Source organism: Aulonocara stuartgranti, assembly GCF_965226115.1.
Source record: "Aulonocara stuartgranti genome assembly, chromosome: 12".
Taxonomy (NCBI): domain Eukaryota; kingdom Metazoa; phylum Chordata; class Actinopteri; order Cichliformes; family Cichlidae; genus Aulonocara; species Aulonocara stuartgranti.
This window is the reverse complement of record NC_138948.1, coordinates 21,268,101-21,281,678: the sequence shown is the minus strand read 5'-3', so window position 1 is coordinate 21,281,678 and position 13,578 is coordinate 21,268,101. Positions and strand designations below refer to the sequence as shown.

At 39.9% G+C, this 13,578-nt stretch overlaps 2 protein-coding genes across 4 annotated transcripts in view; one reads left to right on the top strand and one right to left on the bottom strand.

Annotated features, from left to right (window-relative positions):
• Window positions 1-13,578, bottom strand: part of iqgap2 (IQ motif containing GTPase activating protein 2) — a 38,683-nt gene that overhangs the window by 3,341 nt on the left and 21,764 nt on the right. For all 3 annotated transcript variants that reach the window (XM_082553659.1, XM_082553660.1, XM_082553661.1), the window contains 19 exons: window positions 13,249-13,373; window positions 12,320-12,483; window positions 7,869-7,959; window positions 7,374-7,541; window positions 7,103-7,245; window positions 6,780-6,950; window positions 6,382-6,465; window positions 6,133-6,204; window positions 5,975-6,044; window positions 5,457-5,665; window positions 5,139-5,291; window positions 4,572-4,735; window positions 4,206-4,430; window positions 3,722-3,862; window positions 3,156-3,240; window positions 2,762-2,994; window positions 2,098-2,230; window positions 1,190-1,292; window positions 967-1,108 (listed from right to left, as the gene is read on the bottom strand). In XM_082553659.1, coding sequence (XP_082409785.1) covers window positions 967-1,108; window positions 1,190-1,292; window positions 2,098-2,230; window positions 2,762-2,994; window positions 3,156-3,240; window positions 3,722-3,862; window positions 4,206-4,430; window positions 4,572-4,735; window positions 5,139-5,291; window positions 5,457-5,665; window positions 5,975-6,044; window positions 6,133-6,204; window positions 6,382-6,465; window positions 6,780-6,950; window positions 7,103-7,245; window positions 7,374-7,541; window positions 7,869-7,959; window positions 12,320-12,483; window positions 13,249-13,373 — 2,676 coding nt within the window. The remainder of the gene's footprint in view (window positions 1-966; window positions 1,109-1,189; window positions 1,293-2,097; window positions 2,231-2,761; window positions 2,995-3,155; window positions 3,241-3,721; window positions 3,863-4,205; window positions 4,431-4,571; window positions 4,736-5,138; window positions 5,292-5,456; window positions 5,666-5,974; window positions 6,045-6,132; window positions 6,205-6,381; window positions 6,466-6,779; window positions 6,951-7,102; window positions 7,246-7,373; window positions 7,542-7,868; window positions 7,960-12,319; window positions 12,484-13,248; window positions 13,374-13,578) is intronic.
• Window positions 8,886-10,571, top strand: f2rl2 (coagulation factor II (thrombin) receptor-like 2). Its single transcript, XM_082553666.1, has 2 exons — window positions 8,886-9,189; window positions 9,461-10,571. The coding sequence occupies exons 1-2, from the start codon at window positions 9,126-9,128 to the stop codon at window positions 10,471-10,473; spliced, it is 1,077 nt and encodes a 358-aa protein (XP_082409792.1). The 5' UTR covers window positions 8,886-9,125; the 3' UTR covers window positions 10,474-10,571.

The window sequence follows — 13,578 nt, the reverse complement described above, 5'->3', positions numbered from 1 at the left end:
ACTCACACCTACTGCGCTAACTAGCATGCTAACACTTTAAAAATGTATCATTAAGTTGGGGGGCTTTTCACACCCTGTGTGTTCATACACCATTCTGCATTTAATCACTAGTTATTATTAAACCTTGGCTCCCCTCCACAGCATGACTTTTGTCTCTTCTCCATTAGCAGATGGCGGCCCCTCCCTGATGTTAAAAGGGAGTTTTTCCTTCCCACTGTCACCAAGTTCTTGGTTATTTATGGCCGTCTGATTATTGGGGGTTTTCTCCGACTCTGCAGGCACATTGAAGTGGCTGTTGTTGAAATTTGGTGCTAAATGAATAAAACACAACTGAACTGATGCCAAGCGCAGAGAAAAATGTGATTACTTTTGGCTCTATAAGGACTGTTATGTAAGATGAACGCTCAATACAGGACAGAATGTTAATCGCCTTCAAAAAAAAAAAAAAATTTTAAATTAAAAAATTATATACTGTATATTATCCCAAGGAGCTTGAGTCTTATAACAGACTTTCACAGCATTGATAGCACGGTATGTTCAACTTTTAAAAAAATACAAAAATTCAGACACATTTGCAATGTTTATTTTAAATGTCTGGACTACCATTTGTTGCACTAGCTGTGAACTGTGTCCGAGAATAAAGACAAAACCAACAATGCGTTAGAGGCAAGATAAGCCAGACCACGAAACTCCTTCCTTTGGAACAGGATATGATAGAAGAGCAGGAAAGACATGCAACTGAAAGATAGCCACAAAGAAACGCACAATGTGTCAAGAAGGGTTAAGTGCAGTGCATCATATAGGCAATACCAAACTATGTAGAAGATTTCTGAAGGAGTGTAATTCAGCGTCAAAGTTTTGCTTTAAATACCAATTACAGGGCTAAACACCTAAAGCCTAAGGATTAAAGTCTGTTACTGGACACACAGGAGTGTCTGTCTCAGCATCCTCCAGTGACAACCTTACTTTGTACTGAGGGTCTTTAAGTCTCTGTCATCTCCTTCCAGCAGCTCAAACTTGCTGGTTAGAGTGAGGGAGATCTCGGTCTTCGCCAGCTGACTCAGAGCACTCTCCCTATTTTGATCATTTGGGTCAACAGCTCCTTCACCTGGGAAAAAAAGCAGTACAGATTTCAGTCAACCTGTGACTAACTTGTGATTAATCAAAATACAGGTTTACTTGAGCGTACCGAGCAATGCCTCTACATCAGGGACGTCTCCGAGGTCCTGTAGCAGCTCATGCAGCAAGTCATTGCGTTCTGGAGAGATGGCGTCCAGATGTTCCAAAAGCAGCTGCACAAACACACATTTGATTAGTCACATCGAAAGTTTAAAATGTTCACATAAAATTAGTCATTGAACATATTAAACATTTTGAGATGAAGCTTGATAGATTTTCCAGTAAACGGAGAGCAGAAGCAGGATATAGCAAACAGCTCTTAAACGTCCTCTTACTAAATTTTATTACAGTCAGCGCCTTAATACATACCACAAGTATGAAACTGTGACTGTTTGGTTTCCAACATCCAGCTCAGTCCTACATATGCAACAGTACATTTATTTGTAGGTAAAAATCACATCCCCTTTTCAGCTGGGATTTTGCTTTTCTTCATATATTTGAACTACCTCAGTGTACGAAACAAAACTTTAGGGAACATCTGTCAAATTCAACAGGAAAGTCATTTCCATTTATAACAGATGGCAAAAAGACACAGCTGGCCAGAACCTACTGACATCCTCAATACTAACCCCTTTGAAAGGAAGTGTTCTGGAAACATAACGAAAGAAACAGGATGTCAAGTGGTGATGATGATAAGGGGACATAACGTACATATAACATATTCTAAAAACTAAACTTTGAGCTTGGAGCAAAATATAAACCCCTGCTAGATCTAATATCAATGTAATCTCAATAATATATTTTCTAGTAGCAGCAACAGTAAGAATGTCTGTTTCCAATAACAGTTTGTAGCATGTACAAGCATGCAAGACAGGGGCATGGAGAGACAGGGCAAGTCATTTAAGTATGAATCATGTAAAGTTTAATTATATCCTCAGGAGTAGCAGGAAGAATCTTTATCATTTTGCTTGGGTTTACCGAGTGTGTATTGATGATCTCCTCTATTGATATGTAGATGATGGGTTTGCTTAAGTTCACCATATCCGAGTATTCGTCAATATTAAACTTCTCCTCTGGTTCAGGGACATCACACGCCGACTGGAAAAATAACCTGGACAGAAATCAGCTGTTATTAGTTCTTCCAGAGCATGAACATGAACTTCCTGTGAAGTGCTCTGTATTGTTTTCCTCAGCAAGGTTAGCAGTTCATATTGACCTTTTCCAGTAAATGGACTGAGATTTATCGCGATTTTCAGAAATGATGAGTCAAACACAAAGTGAGGCAGATAACAGCACATAGCCGCCCAGCCTCTCCCATTTAGTTTGCTCTAGTCAGTCTGGAATTTGGTTGATTTTGTAGACACGCATGTCCGAACTGCTGACACGGCACAGCGGGCTGGCTTCTGCTGCCAGGATTCCCTCTACTTCCACCATGTCAGCTTAACGCGGCCAAACACGTTCATCTCCAGGGTTTACCATTCTTTGTTATCGGAAAGAAACTGGTTCTTCCTCCATCACACTTTTATCATGTTGTTTTGGATGAAAAGCTTACCGTATTATCAGTGATCTACATTGACCAAAACTAAATTATCTCCATAGACAAATCAGAGTACAGATTTGTGCCGTGTATTCCGCTCCTTACCTAAACTTCTCATATGTCTGTGATATGTAGTTGTTCATGGGCGTCATGTGTGCATTCTCGCCCTCAAACAGATTCTTGGCAGCAGCATGCTGGAGCATCTTTGCCACTGATCCCAGATTACGCCGCTGGTCTTGGTGGAGCTGCCCTCCTGCTGACAGGTCAATGATGTCAAAGCCATCTGGGGCCACAATGGCTGGGTTCATGTAGCGGTAATACAGCAGGTTACCTACAATCTGACATTTTTTAAAAAAGTATTATTTTCTCTTACCTCAGCAGGATCACAATAATAAGACCTATAGAGAAGACCATGCATGACTATGGAAATCAAACAAACAAACACACACACACACACACACACACACCATATATATGTATATATTTAGACATTTGATACCTTCAACAGCTCATCCTCTGAGGCATCTGGAAACTTTTCATGGAGGCTGTTCTTCAGAACTTTAGCTATGTATCTCATGCCATAACTACATGCAAAACACAAAGCATTGATGGGACATGAAGCACAAACATGCACTCACATACTACATGGCAAAAACAAGCTCATGATAAGGAATGCATCTGATGCATCAATATCTGCATTAATGACTGCAAGTATTGATGGCTTTCAGTGTCTTCAGTATGTACCTTAATGTTTAAGATTTTAAATTGCATAACAGCTCCATCTAGTGGTCTATACACTCTAGACTGTGAAGATCGATGAGGCACAAAACTGGGTTACTATGGTAGGACTCGTGTCACACAAAGCACAAACAACTGGCCAGATGAGCGCTTGCATCATAGCAAAACTGAACAACAAACACTTAAGAGACCAGAAAATACACTACAAATAAAAATCATGGCATGAAAGAAAACTTTTAAACAGTTCAATACAATACAGGGAACTTAACCAGGAAAAGTCACAGAGCAGACAAAGGAAATTGGGCTTTGACAGCTCCTAAGACTTACGGGAGATTATCCAGTGAGGACACAATGGAGTTCAGGACCTTATCTGTGGCCGAACGCAGTGTCTGACTGGAAGCCTGCAGCCTGTTGCGTACTTCCTCATGTGACATGGCCTGCTCAGGAGTCACTTCGTAAGGCAGCTTGCTAAGGGGCAGCAGAAGATGCATGTGTAAAGTTCACTGCTTTATGCTTTTTGACCTGAATTTTAAATGCTGGATACGTCCGGCTAATTCAAAATTCAATTAGGATAACAAGCCATTTAAAAAATTTCTTCAGAAAGCTGAAATTTCAAGATGAGAAAAACACAAAATAAACAAATAAAAAAATAAACTTAAAAAATTATCACATGAACTAAATAAACAGCTGAGAAACAAAGTTATTTGTTTTTACTCTACTTACTTTTGTCTCATAATAAAATTTATTTGATACCTGAAATATTTAAGTGCAAAAAGCCAGGGGTAACTAAGTATGATGGCAGTCTCCTTACCTGGCCTCTCCAGTAGCACTTTCCAGCTGGTTGACCCAGGCTTTGTAGACCTCAACAGGGTTTGTGTTGAGGCCTAAGCTCTTGTCCTCAATGATGTCTTTAATGACTGGAGCCAACAGCTGTCTGAGGGTGTTGTGACCACGTGCACCTCTGTTGAAGCTCACCACCATCTTGATAACTGTTGGATTGCCTGTCACTATGTCCTGGATCTGGTCCACCTTAGAACTGAGACACGCAGAGAAGATAGTAAAGGACTTTATAGGCACTCATTTACCGTTAGTAGTAGGTTATAATTGAGTAAAATAAGTGTAAACTAGCTACAGTGAACTCTCATGGTATAGCATTATATGGAGCCACAATACTCACTTGATTTCCTCTTCTAGAGCAGTCTTGAAGAGTTTGAGCAGCAGGTATTCCTCTCTCTGGTTTGAGGCATAGTTGTAGAGTGTGAAGATCACAGTGTCCATAAACTTGGTGGACTTGTTTTGGGGCATCTGGAAGATCAGCTTAGCCAGGTAGGATGGATTGGTCTAAAGATAATGGAAGAGAAAGCAAGCACAGCGTTAGGCGACTAGAAGTGAAACTGAATGAGTTCATTTAAAGTTGATGAGGCAGAGTAATGCTTCTTTTCCAATGGTTTGGTGACACTGAAGTTGTCCTTTACTGTCTATTGAGTTTAGAACCAAATGTAGTGGAAATTGGACACTATTCCCCCACTATACCCCCCCCCCCAAAAAAAAAAAAAAAAAAAAAAAAAAAAAAAAAAACCCACGGGGGATGAATTATACAAGTTGCATCTGCGAATTATCTACAAATATCTTCCAAATAACTTTGGGACCAGCAGTATTTTGAGTCTTTTCAGTTGAAATGCCATGACTGGTTTTATATCACGAACTGGGCGAGTGGAAAAGAAATCAGACACATTTTTCATACCTGTAGTAGATAAAAGAGATGTTGGTAGGCCTCGAGTTTCCGTCTTTTGCCTTTACTCAGGCCCTTAATACCGAGTCTGTCTCCTGCCGTCGGGTCATCTTTACTCGCCTTATTTTTCTTGCTCTTCATTTTCTTATTATGGGACACAACATCCTTTTCAAAGAAACAAAGTTAAATAGGAGTTTGGCTGGATAATAGATAAAGAAACTTCTTCAGATTTTAGTGTCAACAACATTTTACTCAAACTATAAATGATTTCAACCCATTTTTATTAACTTTCCGTTTTCCTGTCACGTATTAATTAGAGGTGACGGCAACCTGCAGAGTGATCCTGTTCTTCACTAGCAGTCCAATCTTTATATCCATTAGGTTCAAGTCTTTCTCCATCTGTTGATTGGAGCGAATCTTTGTGACTACTTCCTCCCGAAGCCGTGTCACTTCCTGCTCTTCCTGTAGATCCAGAGGGCTCTGCTCCAACAAGTGGACAAATTTACGCACCACTGACAGAGGAGGATCCTTGGCTCCAGCTGAGAGTTGGTGTAAAAAATAAAGTCAGCAACAAATGCAATTTGCAAGTTTATCCTTCATCATGTTCTGCATTTATATTACTGTCTGTGCTTGTCAGCTGTGTTTTTCATATTATATATATTATCATCAGAACTGAACAATATTTTTGGCTTGACTGTGAGGAAAAATTGGGGGAAGAAAATTGCAAATAATGTGGTTGTTCAAAAATTTGTGACTCGCTGTAAGTTGCAATCCTCTAAAACTGGCGAAACATGCATCAAGACCATAATTTCATATTCAAACGCAGATCTAAATTCTTTATGACTCACTTAGCGTCCTGTAGTCCTCTCTGGCTTTGTTGGCCTTCAAAAAAGCTTGGATTTTCACAATTTCTTTTTCCTAAACACAAAAATGAATCAGAGTTTTAGGAAGCATGAAAACAAACCCAAATCCTGCACCTGAGTAATGGCAATGAAGTATTACTTACATGATCTTTGAAGAACTGTTGCCTCTGATTGTATTCACGTTTTGCTTTCCACATCTTTACAAAAGACTGGATCTAAATAAAATAAAGTATTTATTAAACAGTTATAAAAAAATATATATACCAGGCGTTTGATGCAGCAGCTATGTTGCTAATGTTATTCACAGGTCAATTAGTGTTAATAAGTGTTAAAAATCCCAATTAATATTCTCCTGTTTCAGTCTGTCATTCATAACAAAAATAATTCATCACCTTGACAATGGAAGCAACATTTTTCTGAAGCAAATTCATCCTCTCTTTATACACTTTCCTCTGTTTGTAACCTTTCCAACAAGCCTGCAAAAAAAGGAAAAACTGAGACAAACATGTACAAGCAACAAGTTCGGCATCAGCTTCACCACAAATCAGTTTATGAAGCTTAGTCATGAAGTTTAGACATCAGTTTTCTAAAGACATTGTTGTCATTGTTGGTTTGTCTTCTAAGAAGATGCAAACAAAAATATGCAGTCAGTACAGTGGTTGTAATTTAATGTAAGTATATAGCTACCTTTGCTTATGATTTGTTTGTGCTTGGATAAGCCCTAGACATCCAGGAACGAGGAATATTTGACTAATTACTAAGTACACTTTATAGAGGTTCTATAAGCTACCTGCAGTTTTATGACATGTGGTTCTTGCTGATGCAGATACTCCATTCTCTGGACGTGCTTCTTCCTGACCAGGTAACCTCTGACTCTTGCCTGCAGCTTGGTCACAAAGCACTCATTGGCCAGCCATAGCTGTTCCCTGTTATACTCAGCAGTCACACAGGTCACCACATTCTGAGGGAAAAACCAAGAATACCCCACAGCAGCATGAAAATTGTTTGTTTAGATGCAATCCAAGTATAAACAAATCTCACTACTGTTAAAGTAAAAATGAAATCAGCCCAATCAATGGGAAATGTTAAAGCTTTATAATCAAGGGGTAGCACCTGGATTTCTTCTTTACTGAGATGTCCGCTGTTCTGTTCAAACCCTTCAGGCTCCTCCCAGGTGCCCTGTTCAGTTTCCAGGTTATAGAAATAGTCATATTTGTCCTTGATGCAGTGTTTTACCCACACACCATCAGTGCTGCCTGGAGGAAAGCAGAAAGTGCTTTTTAAAAAGTCTGTTGGTGTAAATCTGACACAAATTCTCAACTTCTCACTGGAGTTTCTTGAACAGAAAGCACACTTGCTGTCCCACAGATGTAAATCCTGTTACCTTTGGCAGCACCGTCTCTTTGTTTCTGTGAAAGGTCATCTTGGTACGTGTCAGCACATTCAGGAAGAACTGCTCTCAGCCCTACACTGGGAGCCTGCAAAGCCTCCAGTGTATTCTGGGAGTCCCCCTCATTCACTGTCTTGTTAATATGAGCTACTGCTCCAGACACTAGCAATGCAAAGCAAAAAGAAAAACCACTGGTGTCAGCTTCACAACGCTATTGGGTCAAATAAAACAACAGTATACAGTAAAAGTACAATGTGAACACACTGAGTAGTGTACAGGAAAATAAATTTAAATGAATTAGACATCAAATGAATTACATTGACATTTTTTATTGTTTTTTTTTTTTTCAATAGTTCATTTCTACGTCCGCCTCGCTATAGCAACAAGAAACACTGGATAAGAGCATCTATAAGGCATTATGTGACAGTTATTCATGGAAACAAATCGCAGATCAATTTGAAGAATTAATCAGGCTTTACGAGAACATACATGCGAGAGCCTCCTTTTCATCCTGGTTGGCTGTCAGTATGGCCTCTTGGATTTGGTCCAGCCACAGCACTGCAGATTCATCACCGGAGCTCTACGATCAGGAAAAAGAACAAAGATCATTCCTCTTCATTTCAGAAGACAAAACTCAAACTCACTCAAACAAGGCGTTATTAGTAGCTTGTTCATCGTTTCTAAAATATTTAAAGCACCCAGAACCAAAATAATGTGGAAAGTTTTAAGTTTGTGTACATTTACTGTACCTGAAATATTTTCCAAAGTCAAACTGGGATTGTGGAGATATTTAATAGAGATAATGATCGCATTATAGAGAACCAGTGCCAGGAACCAGTCGAGACAAATAAGGAAAAGTTGACAAAAGATGACCTGCAACCATATCCTAGCCCACCACTTAAAGCAATGACCTCAGTCTATAATGGGCTCAAAAGTCAGAACAAACACAGCATGTTTATTCAGCTTGATCCTTATGTTTGTTCTCAAGCTAATTTTAGACAACATCAAGGGGTGCATCATCGACCACAAGACCATCAGGAAGGAAGTCGCTGTTTACAAAACACTGAAGCAGTCTGAAAGTAAAGACATTACTTGTGCGTTTCACGCACTCCTCATATATTGAGGGTGTCATAAGAGATATTACATGCGTGATGTGATGTGATAGCGCAAGCCAGAAGAACATAGCAGTCCTTCAAAAGCAGCACAGCATGGAGGCAAGACAGGAAGAAAGAAAAACACTGTCCTGGGAAAACACTTTACTAAATGACCATCTTCAAGCACACATTTCACTTCCTTTATTGCATTCATGATGTAATTGCTACACATTTTATGTTGTCTGAAAACCAGCTTCTAATTCACTAGGCTGACAAACACCAAATCCCATTTTAACAAAAGTAATAAAACCAAAACCAGTCAAATGTCTTAAATGAACCAAACTCCTTGGACAAACACGATAAACAGCTCTGTAAACCATTAAGTAGTTTTTTCCCCCACTCCAGTGATTCAGAGGGCTGTGACTGACGCAGACAGCAGGGAATTCAGTTTTCAAGTCCAGGCAGGAAACATGCTTCTGTATACACTGCCAGGAAGCTGAGTTTGAGCTCACACCATTATCAGCTCGACCGCTGCACTGAAGAGATGCAAAACACAAAGTTTTACTGGTGGAAAACTCCTGACAAGAAGCAAAACCAAGAGGGCTGAAGCCTAATTAACTGGGAAATACTGGAATATCAACTTAACGGTGACATGTTTGACCTCATGCCAGGACTACTCATTTGTTTGATGGCAGTGCAGACCAATCAGCTTGATGGTAAGTTTCTTAAGTTAACACATTACTAAAAGGATAACTCTTTAAAAAAAAAAAGAAAAAGAAAAAAGCTTAAATCTTGTAGAAAAAGTACATTTTGGTATCCAACAACTGGGAAAGCTCTTTTCCCAACTCAGACTCACAAAATAGAAAACCAAAATTACTTCTTTAAAACAAAACAAAAAACCTTCAGAACATTTTGGTACAAAAGAAAAAAAACTTTTTGCATGAAAGTTGGTTTGAAGGTGTAAAAACTGTTTTCTACTCTTTACAGGAAACAAAAACAGGACCAAAATCCAACCTCACACAGTGAATCCAAGGACCTTTAAGGCCGACTATAATGACACAGGCAGAAACTTGCATGTGAAGCCAGAGGATCCAGTGACAGCCTATACCACAGGGGTGCTCAGCACCTGGGTCATACCCTCATCGTACATCCTGTCTATGCTGGTGGGCATCCCCTCCAACGGCTACATTCTGGCCTTTCTCAGAGTCCGGCTCAGAGCACAGTCCTTTTCCACAGTCGTTCTTCACCTGAACCTGGCGCTGTCTGACCTGCTGCTCCTGCTTTCCCTTTCGCTGCGTGTTCACTACCACTTCAATGGGAACAACTGGATATTTGGGGAAACCTCCTGCCGGCTGATTACGGCTTTGTTTTACGGTAATGTTTACTGCTCAGCTCAGACCATCGCGTGCATCAGCCTGAACAGCTACCTGGCTGTGGTCAAACCATTCATGTACAGGAGACTTGCTACGAAAACACTGGCGGTGTGGACGTGCTTGGTTATATGGTTCCTGTTCGGGGCTGCTGTTGTGCCTGAGCTCCTTGTCAGGCAGAGTTACAACATCTCCCAGCTGGGGATCACAACATGTCATGATGTACTTCCCCTAGACGAAAAATCACACTCCCATCTGGTGCCATATAGGCTGATGCTTATCTTTATAACGCCCTTCCTCTTTTGTATCTATGCCCATGTGGCTGTAATTTACCATCTAGGTCAAAGTGCTTGTGACTGGAAGCCATTTATCAGAGTCAGCACTCTGGTTTTCAGCATCTTCTTGGTGTGCTTCTTGCCCAGCGGAGTCCTGCATATGGCCCACTACATCCGCCTGTTTTCCGGTGGGGACGACAGCGTGTATGGATACTTTAGAGTAGCTGTGTGTCTCTGCTGTTTCCACAGTTGTCTTGATCCCTTCCTGTGTATGCTTATTTCCAAGACAGCGGCTTCAGAACTACAATTTATTTCTCTCCGCGAGATATCTCCGAGACAAGCAGTTATGACGTGATACTGGACATGTATACAAAAAAAACAAAACAAAACCCAAGCCTGGACTATTGTTGGAACACAGCAGGAAGTCACAAGGGAAAATGACAAACTGAAGACCGGACAGAATCAGAAACTATTAATGTGGCCATAGTGTTATTTGTTTCCATGTATACTAAAAACATGTTTTATGTGTCATGTTTTGTTCATTTTTTCATTAAAATTATATCCAAAAGTCAACAATACTTTTTGTAAACGATATATCCGTTACTTTAAAATCAAGATTGAGCAATTCAGATAGATATATACATGACCTAATGTAAAGAAGTGACATAGGATAAAAAACTGCTGTATAACAAAACTAACAGGACAAAGTTATGACACGGTTTAAATAATGATTCATGGAGGAAGTGGGGGTGCTTACTGAACCTGCTTTGCTCGCCCTTTCCTTCCAGGGGGAGTCCTCTACCTCCTGATCTTAATCATCATCCCGTGCCTTCTCCTCCCTCTGCTTCTCTGACAACACATCACCCACGCACGTAGGGTCTCAGGGGGGACATGAGCTGCATAGGTTGGTAGGGCCATTCACGTGGCTTTGCTGGCTGTGCAGTCATATGTTTCTCATTTTTAATTACCACACAGTAAGGGTGGGAGATAATTCAAATATACTCGATGTATTGCAAGTTTTTCCACTCACGATAGTTAAAATGGCTTTATAAATTGCCATGGCAATATTAAGCTGTCTGCATGCAATTCCCTGTGAGGTTTTTTTTTTCCTCCCACATGCTGCACAATCATTAATTCCCCTCCCTCCCAAACAGAAAATTTTCTACCTGGCGCACTGCGCTGAGCATGTGTGTTTATATCCTACTGGACGAGCGAGGGAATGAGACTCGCTGAACAAAATGCGGTAATTTGCAAAACGTGCCGTAAACATTTGCCGCAAGAGGAAGCAATACCACGAATTTATTCTACCAGCTGAAAAGTTCTCCACTACAAAATTAAGACTTTTTAAACTCCACATGTCAACGTCTCCCCACACACCAAAGAAAACATTAAATAAACCAGCTGTGATACTTGTGACTGTTCTATGTCAGTCGTTTTTATAGTCACTATCTAGACTTTTGTTTCTGTAATTTGAGGTCATCAAATTTTTTATTTTATTATTTTTATGTGTTGTAAGCTCAAAAGAGCACCTTTTTAATTTCAATTGTTTTATTTTGTCTCGTGAATTCTTGCTTGACGTCTTTTGTTTGTTGAAGGTCGAGTGTTGACCACAGAATGAGTAATTTATGAAAAACCTCTGTGTGCAACTGATGGTTAAAAACAAAATACAACAACAACAAAAATTGTTGTTGTTGTTGGGGCATTGTTGCCGTACACAGACACTCACATCCTCTCACACACACACACAGCAAAATTCTATATTTGTGTCCCTCCCTCTGTTTTGTCTTTCAGTTGCTGCATATCATTTAAATGTGTGCTTTGTTAGCGAGTTGGAGACCGAAATGCCCGTTTACTTCACCCTTTTTTCTATCTTTCACCAACCTGGCATCACCCCCAGCTTAATACCCACACAGATAATAATATGAATAATAAAATAAAATGAATAATGACCCAAAAACAATTACAAGAGTCTATGCCCCTCTTAGGAAAGCAAATGTGCTTTCCACAATAAAGCATTCAGACCATGATCCTGCTTGCTGCACAGGACAGGTTTAAATAATAAAAAAAACTTACAAAATGAATAAATAAACAAAATAAGGATTCGTTCAGCTATAATGACGTTTTCCACAATATCTAGCTGTGGATGGTGCAAGTATATTTTTCTACTCAAATTCAAAATGACTAAAGAAATGTTCGCCTACCTGGCAGAGAAGTTGTTTGGTATTTTGAAGGACATCATGGTAGTGTTTGGCTGTGGCTGGGTTCACCCCCGACAACTTGGCTGTAGGGAGGAGGAGGGCTGCAAGGGTCTGCTCATGATCACCTGAGTTTAGTGCCTCATTGATCTCAGCTATGGCTATGATTCCTGTAGGTGGAGGACCAAAAAACAAAAAAACAAAAGCCTCTCAGACAAGTTAAGAGCACAGATTGTGTTTCATTTTTCAGTGTAAGACGATGCCTAAAAAACTGTTCTAAGGTTTCAAACATCTGTAATTTGAGAATATTCCTGAAACAGTGGGAGTATTTTGAGCACCTTTACGTCATGTCCACCTCAGCAAACTGTGTAGTTTTACGCCTTTTTGAGCCTCAAGGAAATTATTTATGTTTGAGCAGTTTGCAGTTAATCGTTTGTTATTCTCAAAATTACAATTTAGATTGGGTGTGATATCGTAGCTTGACTCAGTGTGATGTCTGATATGGTTCTCTTAGCAGACAAAAGCACTTTAAGGAATCACCAGCACCTTCAGGTTTCAGTCCAGGCATGAGTAATTGTCACATGTCTGTCTGAACTGTACATGTCTGTGAGCTTCTACATGCCTCATCTCTCTCTACGTACAACATATCGCCGTATGTTACTCAACAAAAGATCACTGTGTATTAGTTACATTTACAGCAAGTATCAAATCTCCTGCTTTTATTAAGTGGCCAGTTCTAGTTTTGTTATGTGCAGATATGTCCTAGCAAAGTTTAGAGAACTGACATTGTTTTACAATGTACGAGGAGAAACAAGGAGAAGCCTAATGATTCATTCAGTAGTCACCAAATTGCATAGCAAATTGATTAGCTGCACAGGGCAAAACACTTGCTAAAATATGTAAACTAGAAGAGGAAATCAGCAAGACGTTCTTACGTTCATGCTCTTCTTGGACCTGAACATTCACGGTGTCGATGCATTTCTGGACATCATTCCAGGTTAGAAACTCTTGGCCCGTGGAAAGCGCCTCAGCTCGCTCTTTGATAAGCATGTCAGAATACCTGAGGAAAGAAGGACTCATGTAACCAGAAATTGTTTGGATGCGCAAATACATTATAACTTAATTTTTAAGTCATAAATAAATAAAAGAAAAAACTATGACATTACAGCAACAACAAAACACTCATGGGTGTAATTTTTGGTGTCCTCATAGCCTGCCCACCACAGCACAGCTGCATTTAGCACTTTAGCACCACAGCTGAGCAG